This window comes from Priapulus caudatus, unplaced genomic scaffold (assembly GCF_000485595.1).
Source record: "Priapulus caudatus unplaced genomic scaffold, Priapulus_caudatus-5.0.1 Scaffold702, whole genome shotgun sequence".
Classification (NCBI taxonomy): Eukaryota; Metazoa; Priapulida; class Priapulimorpha; order Priapulimorphida; family Priapulidae; genus Priapulus; species Priapulus caudatus.
In genome coordinates, this window is record NW_014577763.1 from 124,159 (window position 1) to 139,231 (window position 15,073).

The following is a 15,073-nucleotide window of genomic DNA, read 5'->3' on the forward strand; positions in this document are numbered from 1 at the left end:
CGCATGCTGCGCGCTACAATGACACGTTCGTTACAATGTCCTGCAACGAGTGACAGATGTAGACACGGGACGGTGACTGCTGCTAACGCGTGCTGCGCGCTACAATGACACGTTCGTTACAATGTCCTGCAACGAGTGACAGATGTAGACACGGGACGGTGACTGCTGCTGCTAACGCGTGCTGCGCGCTACAATGACACGTTCGTTACGATGTCCTGCAACGAGCGACAGATGTAGACACGGGACGGTGACTGCTGCTGCTAACGCGTGCTGCGCGCTACAATGACACGTTCGTTACGATGTCCTGCAACGAGCGACAGATGTAGACACGGGACGGTGACTGCTGCTGCTGACGCATGCTGCGCGCTACAATGACACGTTCGTCACGATGTCCTGCAACCAGTGACAGATGTAGACACGGGACTATAGGTTACTCCGATTGGGTAAAATGGCTAGCTATAATTTTATCATGATTAAATTATTACTACCGTGATTAAAATAATTTATCCACGGTTAAATAATGTGTAACAAGGCCTCAGATCGAGTAAAAGGGCTATAATTTTACCGCGGTAAAAATAATTAAAACCCACAATAGAAATAATTATTTTGACTGATGGCCAACCACAGACGCCGCGGTGACCGCGCGCCGGCGGGGGTGACCTCGCGACGGCCGGGGTGACCTCGCGACCTCGCGGTGACCTCACCTTATCGAGCGCGAACGTCTTTGTGACGGCGAATCCCCAGCCGAGCTCGAATCCCCGGCGGATCATCGTCGCAGCCGTCGTCGGGGGCGCGCTGGCGAGGCCAAACGGGTTCTCAAACCTCAGTCCGCACATCTCGACGCTTAGATCGACCCGGTCGATCGGTGTGTACATGTTCGGCAGGCTGGGTTCTCCCGGCACGGGCAGGCCGTGCAGCGACTGTGATATAGATATAGATATAGACATAGACATAGATATAGATATAAAAATAGACGCGCTATTAGATACACAGGCAGGCCGTGCAGCGACTGTGAGGGAGACGAAGATATAGATACAGATATAGATACAGAGACTCCCCGACTTATGAACAGGTTCAGTTCCGAGCGGTCGTTCGTAAGTCGATTTCTTCGTAAGTAGAACATATGTACAGACGTATACAGTATTGTACAGTAGTGTAGTATATGTGGAGCACGTGCACACGTGTGATCGATGCCACTAGAGTAACATGCTATTGTTTACATCTCGACGCTTCCCGCGCTACATTGCTGCCATCACGCAGCGGATCTGCGAACTAAACCTTACGCATACATTTTTTTCGACTTCAGGGCAAATTGTTCGTGTCATCGAAAGTTCGTAACTCGAATGTTTGTAAGTCGGGGAGTCTCTGTATAGAAATAGATATAGACATAGACATATATATATATATATAGCCGACATCCACCCACCCCCGCATGTACCTGCAGGTACTTGTCACCCACCCGCACGTACCTGCAGGTACTTGTCACCCACCGGCACATACCTCCAGGTACTTGTCACCCAACGGCACATACCTCCAGGTACTTGTCACCCACCCGCACGTACCTACAGGTGCTTGTCACCCACCGGCACTTACCTGCAGGTACTTGTCACCCACCGGCACGTACCTGCAGATACTTGTGCATGTTCCACGCAGCCGTCTTGCCGTCGTTGACCGACTCGACGGTTGTCTGGGCGACGCCTGCGATGTCGCCGCCGCAGTACACGTCCGCCTCGCTCGTCTGCATCGTCGTCTGCTCCACGGCCGGCAGTCCCCAGCGATCAAACTTCAGCGGACTCATCGCCCGTTTCACTGCCGAGAAAAGACGATCGCGTGATTTTGTATGAAAGATGCGTGATTTCGCAGGAAAGAGGCGTGATTTCGTAGGAGAAATCTCTAGAAAAGAGAATTTAGAAAGAGAAATCTCTATCGCAAATGTGTGCGTGGAGCGAGACGCCACAACCGTTATATACTGTAAAGTGACTTATTTTCGTGGGTTCCAATTTTCGTGGTTTCAATAAAAAATACATGTTCTTAAATTCGTGGCCTCCACTCCGGAACCGGCAATTGACATACGTACATAATATTTCATTGGGAACATAAATTCGTGGATTGATGGACCCACGAAATCCACGAAAATTAGAACGCCACAAAAAAAAGGATTTTACAGTATGCGTGAGGTCGGGCGAGATGCCAGGAAGATTCTCTTACCGTTGTCGTCGGAGAGACCGGAGCCGAAAGCAGAGATGATGTAGTTGGCCTTGAGACGGATCGACTGCTCAGGGTCGGGCGACCAGCTGCCGTCGTCTGCCTGCTCGTTCCTCAGGAACTCCATGCCACTGATCTTCTCTCCATTCTTCAGCACCTGAGAAGAACACACAGCATGTTCACGGCACACGGATGTTCACGACACGCGGCATGTTCACGGCACACGGCATGTTCACATCACGCGGCATGTTCACGGCACGCGACATGTTCGCGGCGCGCGGCATGTTCACATCACGCGGCATGTTCACGGCACGCGACATGTTCACGGCACGCGGCATGTTCGCGGCACGCGGCATGTTCGCGGCACGCGGCATGTTCGCGGCACGCGACATGTTCGCGGCACGCGACATGTTCGCGGCACGCGGCATGTTCGCGGCACGCGGCATGTTCGCGGCACGCGGCATGTTCGCGGCACGCGACATGTTCGCGACACGCAGCATGTTCGCGGCACGCGGCATGTTCACGGCACGCAGCATGTTTGCGGCACGCGGCATGTTCACGGCACGCGACATGCTCGCGGCACGCGGCATGTTCGTGGCGCGCGGCATGTTCACGGCAAGCTGCACGTTCACCTGAGAAGAACCCGCGGCCATGTTTGTCTTTCATTTCGCCTTCCATCACTTCTATTTATTTCTTCTTATATCTTCTCTTTCTTTTATTTATTTATTCTTATTTAAATTCATTTGCTTTAATTTTATTAGCACTGTCTATTTACTAATACGTTACCTCCAAAATGCAATTCATAAGTGTAAATAAAAGTAAATTGAATTGCTTGTACAGAACGCGGAATGTTCCGCCGACGCAGACACTCGCACGTAAAGACCAGCCGCGATCTAATGATGACGGCAAATGTGTTTTACGACGAATGCATTTATTTACCCTGTCAGCGGCGACGGTTATTGAAGTGGTAAATAAATGGATTCACAACGAAATGTACGAATGTAGAGGACAGGAAAAATACGGACAAGGAAAAACACACATGACAAAAAGGGAAAAACAAAAACATAGCAATAAACAAATGCCTTTAAAATATAATAACTGTTTTACCTTGTTTGGGCACATGAATGGTAGGAACTCACACATCTCCTCTCTTGCCAACTCCATCTGGATAAAACAGCACACCGTTAGCAACGTACGTGACACTCTGGACGCATTACATGTAAAAAATAAGGGGTGTATAAACGGGCAGAAAATGTATATACTTCTCGTAATTCTCTTTGGAATACGATAGTAATTCTCTTTGGAATACGATAGTAATTCTCTTTGGAATACGACGTAGATCGCAGCGCCACCTACCTCCTCGGGCACAGCGCGTATGTTGGTGAATCCGCGGCGGAACACGACGTACACGCGGCGGGCGCCGCATCGCAGCGCGGAGGTCGCGCAGTCGAACGCTGTGTCGCCGGCCCCCAGCACGATCACGACGCCCCCACACATGTCCGGCAGACGCGACTTGCACGCGCACATGCCTGCGGATGACACGTGTGAGGCGATCGATACATGTTAAAGTGATTACGTCACCGTAAATAGTAAAAGTAAAAAAAAACTATGTCCACTTTTTCACAAAATGTAAGTGATTCTGTTCACTTTTTATGGTTAAATTGCTGCATTATACTTCCTATTTTGCTATTCCGTTCAATGTGAATAAAACACTCGTGACTCATACATAGCCCAAAGCAAGCATGTAATGTCATAATAAATATATCAAATCGTCCAGGGTTTTTGGATTTTTAACTAGGTGAGAAACAATCTTATCAGGGTAAGAATTCGAGGATACATTTAGTCCCGTAAGTACTCACTTTTCATGTAAAAAAATTGCAACAACATTTTTTACAAATATACACCATAGAAAATTCGCGACATAGTCAATTTACACGAAGGCTGGGACCGCTCAAAGTGGCTCAGAACCACTACCCCATTCAGATTTTACAATTAAATTAGAAGCAATTAAACATTTCAGATTCAATTCCAATTCTGAGTGGCTCGGAACCACTACCACATTCAGATTTTACAATTAAATTAGAAGCAATTAAACATTTCAGATTCAATTTCACGGGGTAGTGGTTCTGAGCCCCTCAAAAATTCAGATTTTATAATTAAATTGGAAACAATTAAACATTTTACCTGTTTAGATTTAACCGGTTTATTATTCGATATCGGCAAAGTTAGTGATAAACTACTAGTTTTGTCTAGAGCGCTCCAAGTAGCTCAGAGTCTCACTATATTACCCCATTTACATTCAACCGGTTTATTATTCGAGGTCAGTATATAGTATACAGTCAAGTTGTCAAATATTCAACAAAGCGATAAACTATACTAGTTATGAGGCAGCCGGCACTTGCGCGCGCACATGACTGCAGGAGACATGTCTGGGGATGGATACCGGTCTACTACGAGAGCTAGAGCCGCTTCAAGGGGTACATGCAGTGCCACTATATGCTCACTGAGATTGACCTGGTTTATTATTCGACGTCATTAAAATTATAAATGCGTTTCGCTAAAGCGATAAACTACTAGTTTCATCTAGACTGATCCAGGGGGCTCCAAGTGATAAACTACTAAATTCATATAACTGTACCCTTCATTAGGCACTACTTTTAATGCTGTAAAGCTGAAAAGTAGCTTATATTTGACAGTTCCCCTCTCTCTTACTTATATATGTTTCCAGGCAGCTAGCCAAGGATCGCTGAAACACGTGGGCACCTCATGCGCCGAATACCAACACAAAACTTCAGTAGACTCCAACGCCGCTTGTACTTGAAATGTAAAGTCCTCCTATTTTTCCTAGTTCCCTATATAGTTAACTTAGTTCCTAAGTTCCCTAGATTTCCTATTAGAGCCGCCTAAATAAGGATGCGACCAGCGAGGATTTGATGCGACCAGGGAGATGCCATGATACCTGGCTTGCTCGCTGCCGCAACCCTGGGTAGAAAGCTCTTAGACGTCCAGAATCCTCGTTCCTCCGTGAGTCCGTCAAACAGTGGAATGGTCTTCGACTCAGGTAGACCTGCGTGAAACGCGGCGCGCCGTCGGTGATCAGATACGGTCGTGTACGTAAACGAACCGCTCGTTAGCACTGATTAAAGCTGGGTTTACAATTACACTATATCAACTTTTCAACTAATCGAACGAAAGTCCGGAGTGTAAACATAGAAACAAACGTAGAACCTCTGATAGAAAGATTGATAGAACATTGAAAAGTATAAATTAATACTTTTTAAAATAAAAAAGTAATTAAAAAAAGTAATAAAAGTAATTAAAAGCATTAAAAAAATACGTGAACTTTTCGATAGTGTAAACCCAGCACAACTGTTATTCCTGTATTATTTTGTTTGAGAGCGAGCAATGTGTAAGGACATCTATGTACCCGCAGACACGTCGAGCTTAATTACCTATCCCAATATAGATCGCTTCATTTCCTGCTTTTCTCAGGGACTCTATGCTTAAGCCATTGCCCAGTGCCTTCCCAAACTCAACCTGCAATTAAAAAAGATTGTTCCGATCTCGTCCATGCTAGTGCATGCAAAACCCACCCCTCTGTTTAGGGCGAGTCACCGATTTTCTGATAAGGAAGGATACAACGACTACCATCATGCATTTATGATTGTGAGAAGGGATAGAACACGCAGCATATGATACGTTACTAATGCTGAAGGAGTCGTTGTCGTATCAGGTACTACATATATGTACCCGAGGACCCCGAGGTACATATATGTACTCACGAAGTGTACCAGACTTGTACTACAGAAGTGTACCCTAACCCTAACCCTAAACATACCTCATATAAAAATATAAACATAATACTAAACAACATAAAACTACCTCGGGTACATATATTTAGTACCTGATACGACAACGACCCTTCGTGCGTTACTAATCCATCATCTGGTTTTCATATTTTGCTGAAGAAATAGTTTATAATGGTTTCAACCTCGTCTCACGGACATTCCGGTGCAGGGCACCCACCCTGAATTCGTCTTTACTCTACGTAACCTTGTGTTAGTTCTGTGAAGTTTCTTGTTTTACCTTGACTCCTAGGTCTCTCATCATGTCCACCTCAAACTCCACCACATCATACGGAAGTCTGTATGATGGAATCTCTGAAGAGCTGAAGGACACATTGTATTCGATGTCAGTTTTATTACAAAGCAAGATCGTGTAAAGGCATTTAGTTTTTTAATTATCTAATTTGGCCAATAATGAATCTCGATAGAATTACATTCACTTTACTTAATGCCGTGTTACAGAAACTAGAATAGTAAAAGTCATAAGTTAGGTTGCCGAACATCCAATTTCACTTCACAACTGTGTACGCTAAGACACCCATGCACTTATTCGAAAAGACTGCCCTGCACCTGATCTACATGCAAGAGTCACATAGCCATAGCCATGCCCTCTTTAAATAGCATTGCTAGATCACTTCAACCTCTCTACACGCACGCACACCTAAACGTCGACTTTTCGGCACTTTGTTACTATAAACATAGAGTTTAGAACATCCTGTGGAGACGCTGATTGGCTAGAACTGCCTATCAATCTCACTGGCTGGCCAATTCAACCTCTCTACACGCACGCACACTAAAACGTCTACTTTTCAGCACTTCATTACTAAGCATCAACTTTAGAACATCCTGTGGAGACGCTGATTGGCTATAGCTGCATATCAATCACGCTTGGTGATCCGATTCGACACCTCTCGATGTAACAACGTACCTGAGACCGTAACAACGTACCTGAGACCGTAACAACATACCTGAGACCGTAACAACGTACCTGAGACCGTAACAACGTACCTGAGACCGTAACAACGTACCTGAGACCGTAACAACGTACCTGAGACCGTAACAACGTACCTGGTACGTTGTTACGGTCTCAGGTACGTTGTTACGGTCTCAGGTACGTTGTTACGGTCTCAGGTACGTTGTTACGGTCTCATACCTGCACGTGAGACCGTAACAACGTACCTGAGACCGTAACAACGTACCTGAGACCGTAACAACGTATTTGAGCCCTTAACAACGTACCCGAGACCGTAACAACATACCTGAAACCGTAACAACGTACCTGAGACCGCCCACGTACCCGAGACCCGTAACAACTACCTGAGACCTTAACAATTAACGTAACCCAGAACCGAACAACGTACCTAGACCGTAACAACGTACTGAGACCTAACAACAGCTACCTGAAACCGGTAACCACGACCTGAGACCCCGCCCAACGTACTCTGTTCTCGTACACGTCCAATCTTGTAGCCGACGAGCGAGAATGTCGCACAGCTGATGCGGCTGTCCCGCACCGATAAGGCACACTCTTGCCGAAGTAGCTCTCTCGGAGATCCGCGGCAATTCGGGATTCGCTAATCTGTGGCACCTTCATCGCCCCTGAAACATCATTGGTTGAATTAAAGCGAGCGAGATAGAATCTAAGGTAGTAGGCAGCATCTTTTGCACATCTGAGTATAAAAAGTGCGTGGATACAAACCCAAGATATTCAGCAGCAGTTTGCCTGCCCATCACCTGCCATAATCAGTTTGCTGCCCATACTGCCATAATGGTCAGTTTGCTGCCCATACTGCCATAATGGTCAGTTTGCTACCCATACTGCCATAATGGTTCCCTTTCGCTGCATAATGGTCCAGTTATGCTGCTTGCTCTAGCCGTCCGCGCTTACTTCTGCCTACCCAACTCACCCTAATAAACCATAGATCATCGCTAAAAGTTACACGCGATTCTGCTAACAAGTGCCGCAGAGCGAAACAGGCTTCAATCTGACGTGTACTGTAGCCGCGTATTCTCTGATAAACTCATTGGCCAACAGAATCAATGCCCCTCAAACGCACCGCGTCGCCTCAGAGCATATATCTAAGATACTACTAAACAGATCTAAAATCTATATAGGCTTATGCAGTATCTTAGTAATCTTGTAACTTTAATGACTCGCTATACTACCATGTTATCAAGAATATGCGTCGAGCGCGAGTGTATGGTTGGTGGGGGAGTGCATGAGGTCTCCCACAGCAAAACAGTTCAGTCATTTGTTAACAGCAACAAAATCCATAGTAAACCATCCTCTTGAGGTAAAAAGTGTTATCAAGACACTTACTCTTTCGCATGCCAGTTCGAAGAACATTCATATTCCTTCAAATAAAGTGATAAAAATGGTAGTCAGCGCGAAACAAAGTTTTTGCACCCGGTCAGCTTAGACCCATGTCCGCAGAAAAGTCTGATATCTGACCTCCCCACTGCCCTTGACCCTGTACCATCCAATTCCGCAGCTGGTGAATGTCCTTAAGTTAAGGGGAAAATTTCCTCTCAAATTGACACCTCTTGCATTTGGCCCCCAAATTCGCCATGCGATCCTTTTCGCGATCCCCCAACGTCCCGAATACCAAACCATTACGATCACTTAAAGATTGCCATAAGACTGTTGACGACGCCACGCTTACTCAGCCACGCACTGCACGGATGCACTGACGGACATTCAATAGCTATTCTACAATCTAATCTGACATCGTCAGCTGAGCTAAAAACAACGGCGCAGTTGGTTCAGGGTGTGGTTAAAAAGAATCAATTGACTTATTAACTGTTGGACCGGCACATTCGAGTCGAAACGTGGGTTAAGTATCATTGACAAATAGAATTAACCGAATAGGGAAACAGTTAGGGCTAACGAACCAACTCCAGCTCTGAATCTGAACCACCCTAATGTCTCTACTATCCATCACTAGCACGAGGAGATCAGTGATGAGGTAACCGCTGAATCCTACCAGCCTCAGATAACAAGGCATGTATAGTGAACGGAACTCACGCTCGGTACAAATGCTGCAGGCCCCGATTGATTGCCCTTCTCGATGCAAATACATTCAGCCTCCGACGCAAGGTCACTTTGTAGGACACACCATTCCGCAGGTGAGACCCGTGCGTGTTGTCCGAGAAGATCGTCTTCTGCGACCCAATAGTAAGTTTTCTGAGAAGTCAGACGATGTATGTCAAGGAGGGTAACGGATAATAGTTCTGAGAAGATCGGCGATTGTAATGCAAAGGAGGGTAACGATAAGTACGGTGTCAAGTCAGACGATGTCAAGTCAGGAGGGTACGGATAAGTAGCTGTCAAGGTCAGATAATGTATTCAAGGAGGACGATAATAGCGGTGTAAATGTCAGACGATTAGCAAGGAGGTACGGGATAAGTAGGTGTCAAGTCAGACGATGTAATGTCAAGCATGGTACGGATAATAGCTTGTCAAAGTCAGAATAATTATGTCCAAGATGGGGTAACGGATAAGTAGCGTGTCAAGGTCAGATAATTATGTCAAGGAGGTTACGAAATAGTAGGCATGTGCGCGAGCGACCACCCGCGCGCACGACGCTGATACGTCTGAATATCAATGTTCACTCACCTTTTTGGTTTAGATCCCTTGTTGGTCAGATTTACCTTGTTGGACGTAATTACCTGTGGGGTAGATTTACCTTGTTGGGGTAGATTTACCTTGTTGGTAATCTGTTGTATGAACATCTTTATATCCAGCTGGGTTGGGCAACTCTTCTGGCAGGGGGCATCTGCACACTTCAGGCATCTAACGAACGAACGTGGTAACATTGAATATCAAACATAAACACAGCGCAGCACTGTGGTCACATTCCATCCACACATGACAGCTATAACAAGTACAAATTTACCGTGCACACAGCCCCAATTGTATTTGCATATATATGTTCACACACGCAAACACGCACGCACGCATGCACCACCCTGCACGCAGCAATGCATCGCCACAGCACATTCGTACGCGCGTTCGTACGCACATGCACACATTATCCTTGCTGCTTCTTCAATGCTCCTCTCTCGCTTAAAGTTGTGTGCTGATATCATCAAAGTTCTTGTACTTTGCTCGCAGGTCTGTACAAAGAAGACGCATTAACAATGTGTTTTTACTATTCACTGTTCCTAAACAACATTCACTACCATTATTGCGCTACATGCCAGTATCTGTAGTTACAAAAACACCACCACGTCTTTTTTTGGCTTTCAGAGATGGCAGTTGCTGTGTGTATATGTTACAAGATAATTTCCCCCTATTTTTGATGATAAATTAAGTCTTAATACACTACAATGTTATACAACACTTATTACTTAACCTCTTTCTGTTATCTTGGCATTCTCTATTATTTTTTTGATAGTTTCTATAATTATCCTATGCTTTCCCTATTAAACCGAGATTGCCTACACCTTCCTTTATTCTTTTAACCTTTTCTAAAACATCTCTCCAGTAGCAACTGCGTTTTCTTTATATTGACTTGCCCACATTCGCATGTTTCCCGACCTCTTCACTGGCCGCCTATTTGCTTTTCGTTTGGCACGGTCGGTCCAAGATCGGCTGCGAACTGTTGATTCAATGCAAAATGCTCTGCAAACCAAAAATATAACATAGATGGCTGAGGTTACAATGTAAATATATCATATTTTATTACCTAGGGGTTTTAACGATTCACCGATACATCGGTGAATCGCGATACAGCAGCCCATGATACGATAATCGATACGAAGCATCCGTATTGCGATACAAACGATACGGATGTTAAATAGTCAATACAGCAAGCAAAACTATTTTTTTAAAAGCACATGCAATTCCTTTTAAATTGAATTCTATCTTTTATTTAAGAACTCCCTCTCGGTATCACGTAAATATTCTCGGCTGTCATAGAAATCTGGGTAAATATATGTGGAGCGCTTGTATTAATTGCTGCCAAGATTGTTACCACAAAACCCATCAAGAGTGCTGATTGACTGGTGCGTGTCGTTACTGCGCACGTACTGTAGCACTGCGTATAGCGCGCATGTGAGCGGAGCTGTCAATTACAGGTCATAGTCCAGCTGTAGAACACCCAACGTGGTTTTAGCGTCCCCACAGTTTTTTGCTGATTTTATACCTTTGAGGGGTGCTGATTGAGAATCCGGATGATGCCGGTCTGGTACCCTTGGGCATTTTGCGTAATATGCAAATCAAGGCGGCCATTACTGAAATTTCATTATTTGGCCATAACTCGCTTATTTGAAAAGATAAACGTATGATTTTGGTGTCTACCCCTAGGTTTTCAGGGTCTCTGATTTAGATTAGGCCAAAGACAAAATGATTTGCTTATTTGCATATCCATAATATGTAAATTAGGGCGGCCATTACCAAAATTTCATTTTTGGCCCGCAACACGCTTATTATATAGGATGACAAAGCAAATGTGGTGTCTACTTCAAGGTTTTTAGGGTATCTGATTCTGATTAGACCAATCAAAACTGATTTGGCCATTTGCATATGCATAATTATGCTAATTAGGGATCATATCACCCAATAACCTTGTACACCGGTATTATGAATGATATTCCATGCAAAAGGTATGATGCAATATGGACCCATCTTGGAAGTTTATGCCGGGATAAGTCATCAAGGATTCTTGCTGCAATTCACACCATTCTCTCGCATACAGCTGCTACTAATCTGTCTATCTGCAACAAACTCCCTGTATTCACTCCATCAGCAAGTCAATTTCTATTTCATCATAAGAAACCTCTTCATTTTCGTCATCTGCCCCACCTTCTATGTCCTTTTTGTAGGGATTTGACAGTGTGATTCTGCATGACAGGCACAAAAGAAAGTACGCGGCAAGTGTCCTGTATGACAACCACACCTCTGAGTACTACATGGTTCATCGGTTGAACATCCACATCGAAGCAACTCTAACACCTCAGGTGGCGCAAGAGCCACATCTGGCGGGAGAGTTTTAGTGGATTCATCGCGAGACCATCCATAGTCGGTAGCGTCAAAGAATGGGGGATCTGGCTCAGGGGCAGACTTCCATACTGCAATTTGAACATGTGCTCGTAAGACATTTTCCCTGAACGCCTCACTCGTTGGTGGTATCGATTTCAGATGTGGGGCAGCAGTGATGTTTTTCTTCCCCATTTTCCTTGACCAGAGATCAACTCGAATTTGAGACTTCTTTCTTTGCTGCCATAGCAAGCGCCGATGAACTTTGTGGCTTCAGCAATAACATCATTCAATGATGAGTGAAGATCCCCCAAATGTTGAAATGTGAGCCCTTCTTTCAGCTTGTTGATGACGGTGCCTTTTCCAATTCCATGCAGCTTGGCAACCGAGTCACGACTCACAGCCAGTAAGTCCATGAACAGCCACAAGATGTGGCACAATGTCTTTACTCTTTTTCACTGAGGCCTGTATATCAACTGAGACCCTCTCGGAGCTGGTGGCTTCCATTATCAGGGAACATTTCACATTCTGTTGGTTGCAAAAATGCATTAACAGAACGAAGACATCAGTATCATCGCAAATGACTTTGATGCCGTGCACGCCTTCCTGGTTGTGGGCAACGTGCAGTATCTGGTGTACCATTGTAACGTCAGCTTCCTCGTGGGTTGTCCGTAGGTCAGCACGATTACTCTGATGTCCACAGAACAGTTCGATTGGAATCGGTTCACGGCCAGATACAACAAGCTTGTGTCGAACTGGTTCTCCACTGGCTAAACACTTCTCTACCAGATAATCTCATATTATATCTATCAGCTGTATCTTGTATTCGTTGACAGTGAGCACAACCTTTTGGGGTGGCAAGGGGCTCGATAGATTTAGATGATGCCGACGGGTTGCATGCTTGCCAGCCCTAGCTCCACGTGCCACGCTCTTAATTGAATAGTCGTAGTATCTGTCAAAAGTTAGGTAAACATCCGAGTGAGCAGCTTTTCTCATGACATATCCAAAGAAATTGTCTACATAATCCTTGGCTGTACCTTTCTCTGGCCAATGCACAGACCACAGGAGTGCACACCCGTCAATAACTGTCGCATCCACCTTGTCAACCACGCGAGACGAGATACCCACTTGTAGCTTTTTCTTTAGATCCGACTAAGTTGTTGCTATCCTCATATCGCCATTGGGGACGCAGAAACCACGTTCACCCAAAAAAAAGCTTTTCACAACTGGACTATCAGTCTAGAACACACTCAGGACATCTCAGTGTGTTTCAGCCACAGAAATATATATCTATAGTAACTGATTGTTTACTATATATATCTGTATGGCTTTGACATACTCATAACACGTTTTTGTTATGAAAGAATTGGAATACATATTTTTATAACAGTAAAAAACATTAGAATTCAACCATTCATGTGAACTTTAAGTTAGAATTTGAAAGAATTCAAAAGATTTTGAACTCCATGTTGTTTTATGACAAATTTAAATGCGTACTAATAGAAATTTGTAGGCATATACTATTATTTATGCACTCACTATCATAATCTAATATAAAATTCTCAAAGGGTATCCCTTTAATTATAAATTTACAAATAAACATTAATAATAAAAAACATGATAAATTTCAAATTTATCATAGCATGCAATTTACAATATTTCTCTTCCTGTCTGTGTAATGCGATAGGTATCATATCATGACCCTACTGTATCGATACACCTCTAATAATATTATGGGATCTTCGGGACGTGAAACGTACTTTCATTAATTAATCACCTTATTTGAATAAGAATTCTACACGGAAAAAAAAGGTTACAACCACGTGTCATTGCACTTTCTAATCTTCTACCATAAATTATGGCAAGGTCCATTGAGTTTCTGATGTGTTATCATACAGCTCCTGTAAACTGCTGTGTATAGCCTTCACTCAAGCTTTAACTTGTGCTCAACGATTACATAACACTACATACAAATATACGACCCTTCATAAACAGCAAGGGCCGGTCATATCCCTTTGGTCATATAACCATGCAGACACTTTGAACTTTTAAATTTAAAACAGAAACCAGATTCAGACAGGCAGTGCCTAAAAATGCCCTAAATGTAACCATAAAAGGATATATGGATTTGTGCACTGATTCCAATTTCCACAACAATAACTTACATGAACTCTTACATTTGTCATTTTATAATAATTTTTACCCTTAACGCTGCACACGCAAAAATTGGTTTATATTTGTATTTCTCAATGTTTGTTCATGTGTTCAAGTACATCGAACAATCAATCTCATCACCTGATCAATTGACCTGACAACAAGACTGTAAATTTACAGCTATCAGTATCACTGTGGCTGAGAGGGTCTATGTCCCCCCGGGTACTGCCGGAACGTACCCTGGGTACGGTCCGGTATACCGAAACGTACCCTGGTACTATCTAATATGCCAGACCGTACCTCGCCTACTCCACTAACGAGTCTAGGGAGTTGCCTAAGCCTACTCTCTAACCCTAACCCTAACCCTAACTCTAACCCTAACCCAAACCCTAATCCTAACCCTAACCATATCAAATAGTTACCAGGGTACGTTCCGGTATACCGGACCGTACCCAGGGTACGTTCCGGCAGTACCCTGGGGGACATAGACCCTATAGCCGGTCGTAGAATACCGTATAGACCAATCCGCGGCAGCAGCCTGGTCGGGCTAAGTGTGGGGAGCAAATCCGGGTTTTAAATCTCGGGATGCTAAGGCTTAGGATTAGGATTAGGTTTCCAAACTAGCAATAGCTTAGAGTTGTGCCCCTGAATCAGTTGTTCTGTCGCGCAGAAACTGTGGCCAGCACACGGCTCCGGATCTACAAGTTGTAAATTTGTCGAGAGTGTGTGTTTGATAGTTCATAAGGCTGTGAATCGTGCTGTGTATGTGTGACATCCTATGACATGCGTGTGACATTATGTGTGACATAATTTACTAAGTGTGTGAATGTGTGTTGTCATGCTGTGACCATATCATAATGTTGACCATATAGCTGTATGACATATTATA

The 15,073-nt window shown here is 44.3% G+C and overlaps 1 protein-coding gene across 1 annotated transcript in view; it reads right to left on the minus strand.

Annotated features, from left to right (window-relative positions):
• The window catches only part of LOC106812929 (dihydropyrimidine dehydrogenase [NADP(+)]-like), a 104,252-nt gene that overhangs the window by 72,230 nt on the left and 16,949 nt on the right, over nt 1-15,073 (minus strand). The window contains exons 4-15 of the mRNA XM_014816939.1: nt 10,087-10,166; nt 9,667-9,843; nt 7,492-7,720; nt 7,330-7,367; nt 6,292-6,373; nt 5,658-5,742; nt 5,165-5,272; nt 3,562-3,734; nt 3,313-3,369; nt 2,209-2,362; nt 1,625-1,809; nt 705-920 (exon numbers count right to left, since the gene is read on the minus strand). Coding sequence (XP_014672425.1) covers nt 705-920; nt 1,625-1,809; nt 2,209-2,362; nt 3,313-3,369; nt 3,562-3,734; nt 5,165-5,272; nt 5,658-5,742; nt 6,292-6,373; nt 7,330-7,367; nt 7,492-7,720; nt 9,667-9,843; nt 10,087-10,139 — 1,557 coding nt within the window. The 5' untranslated portion in view covers nt 10,140-10,166. The remainder of the gene's footprint in view (nt 1-704; nt 921-1,624; nt 1,810-2,208; nt 2,363-3,312; nt 3,370-3,561; nt 3,735-5,164; nt 5,273-5,657; nt 5,743-6,291; nt 6,374-7,329; nt 7,368-7,491; nt 7,721-9,666; nt 9,844-10,086; nt 10,167-15,073) is intronic.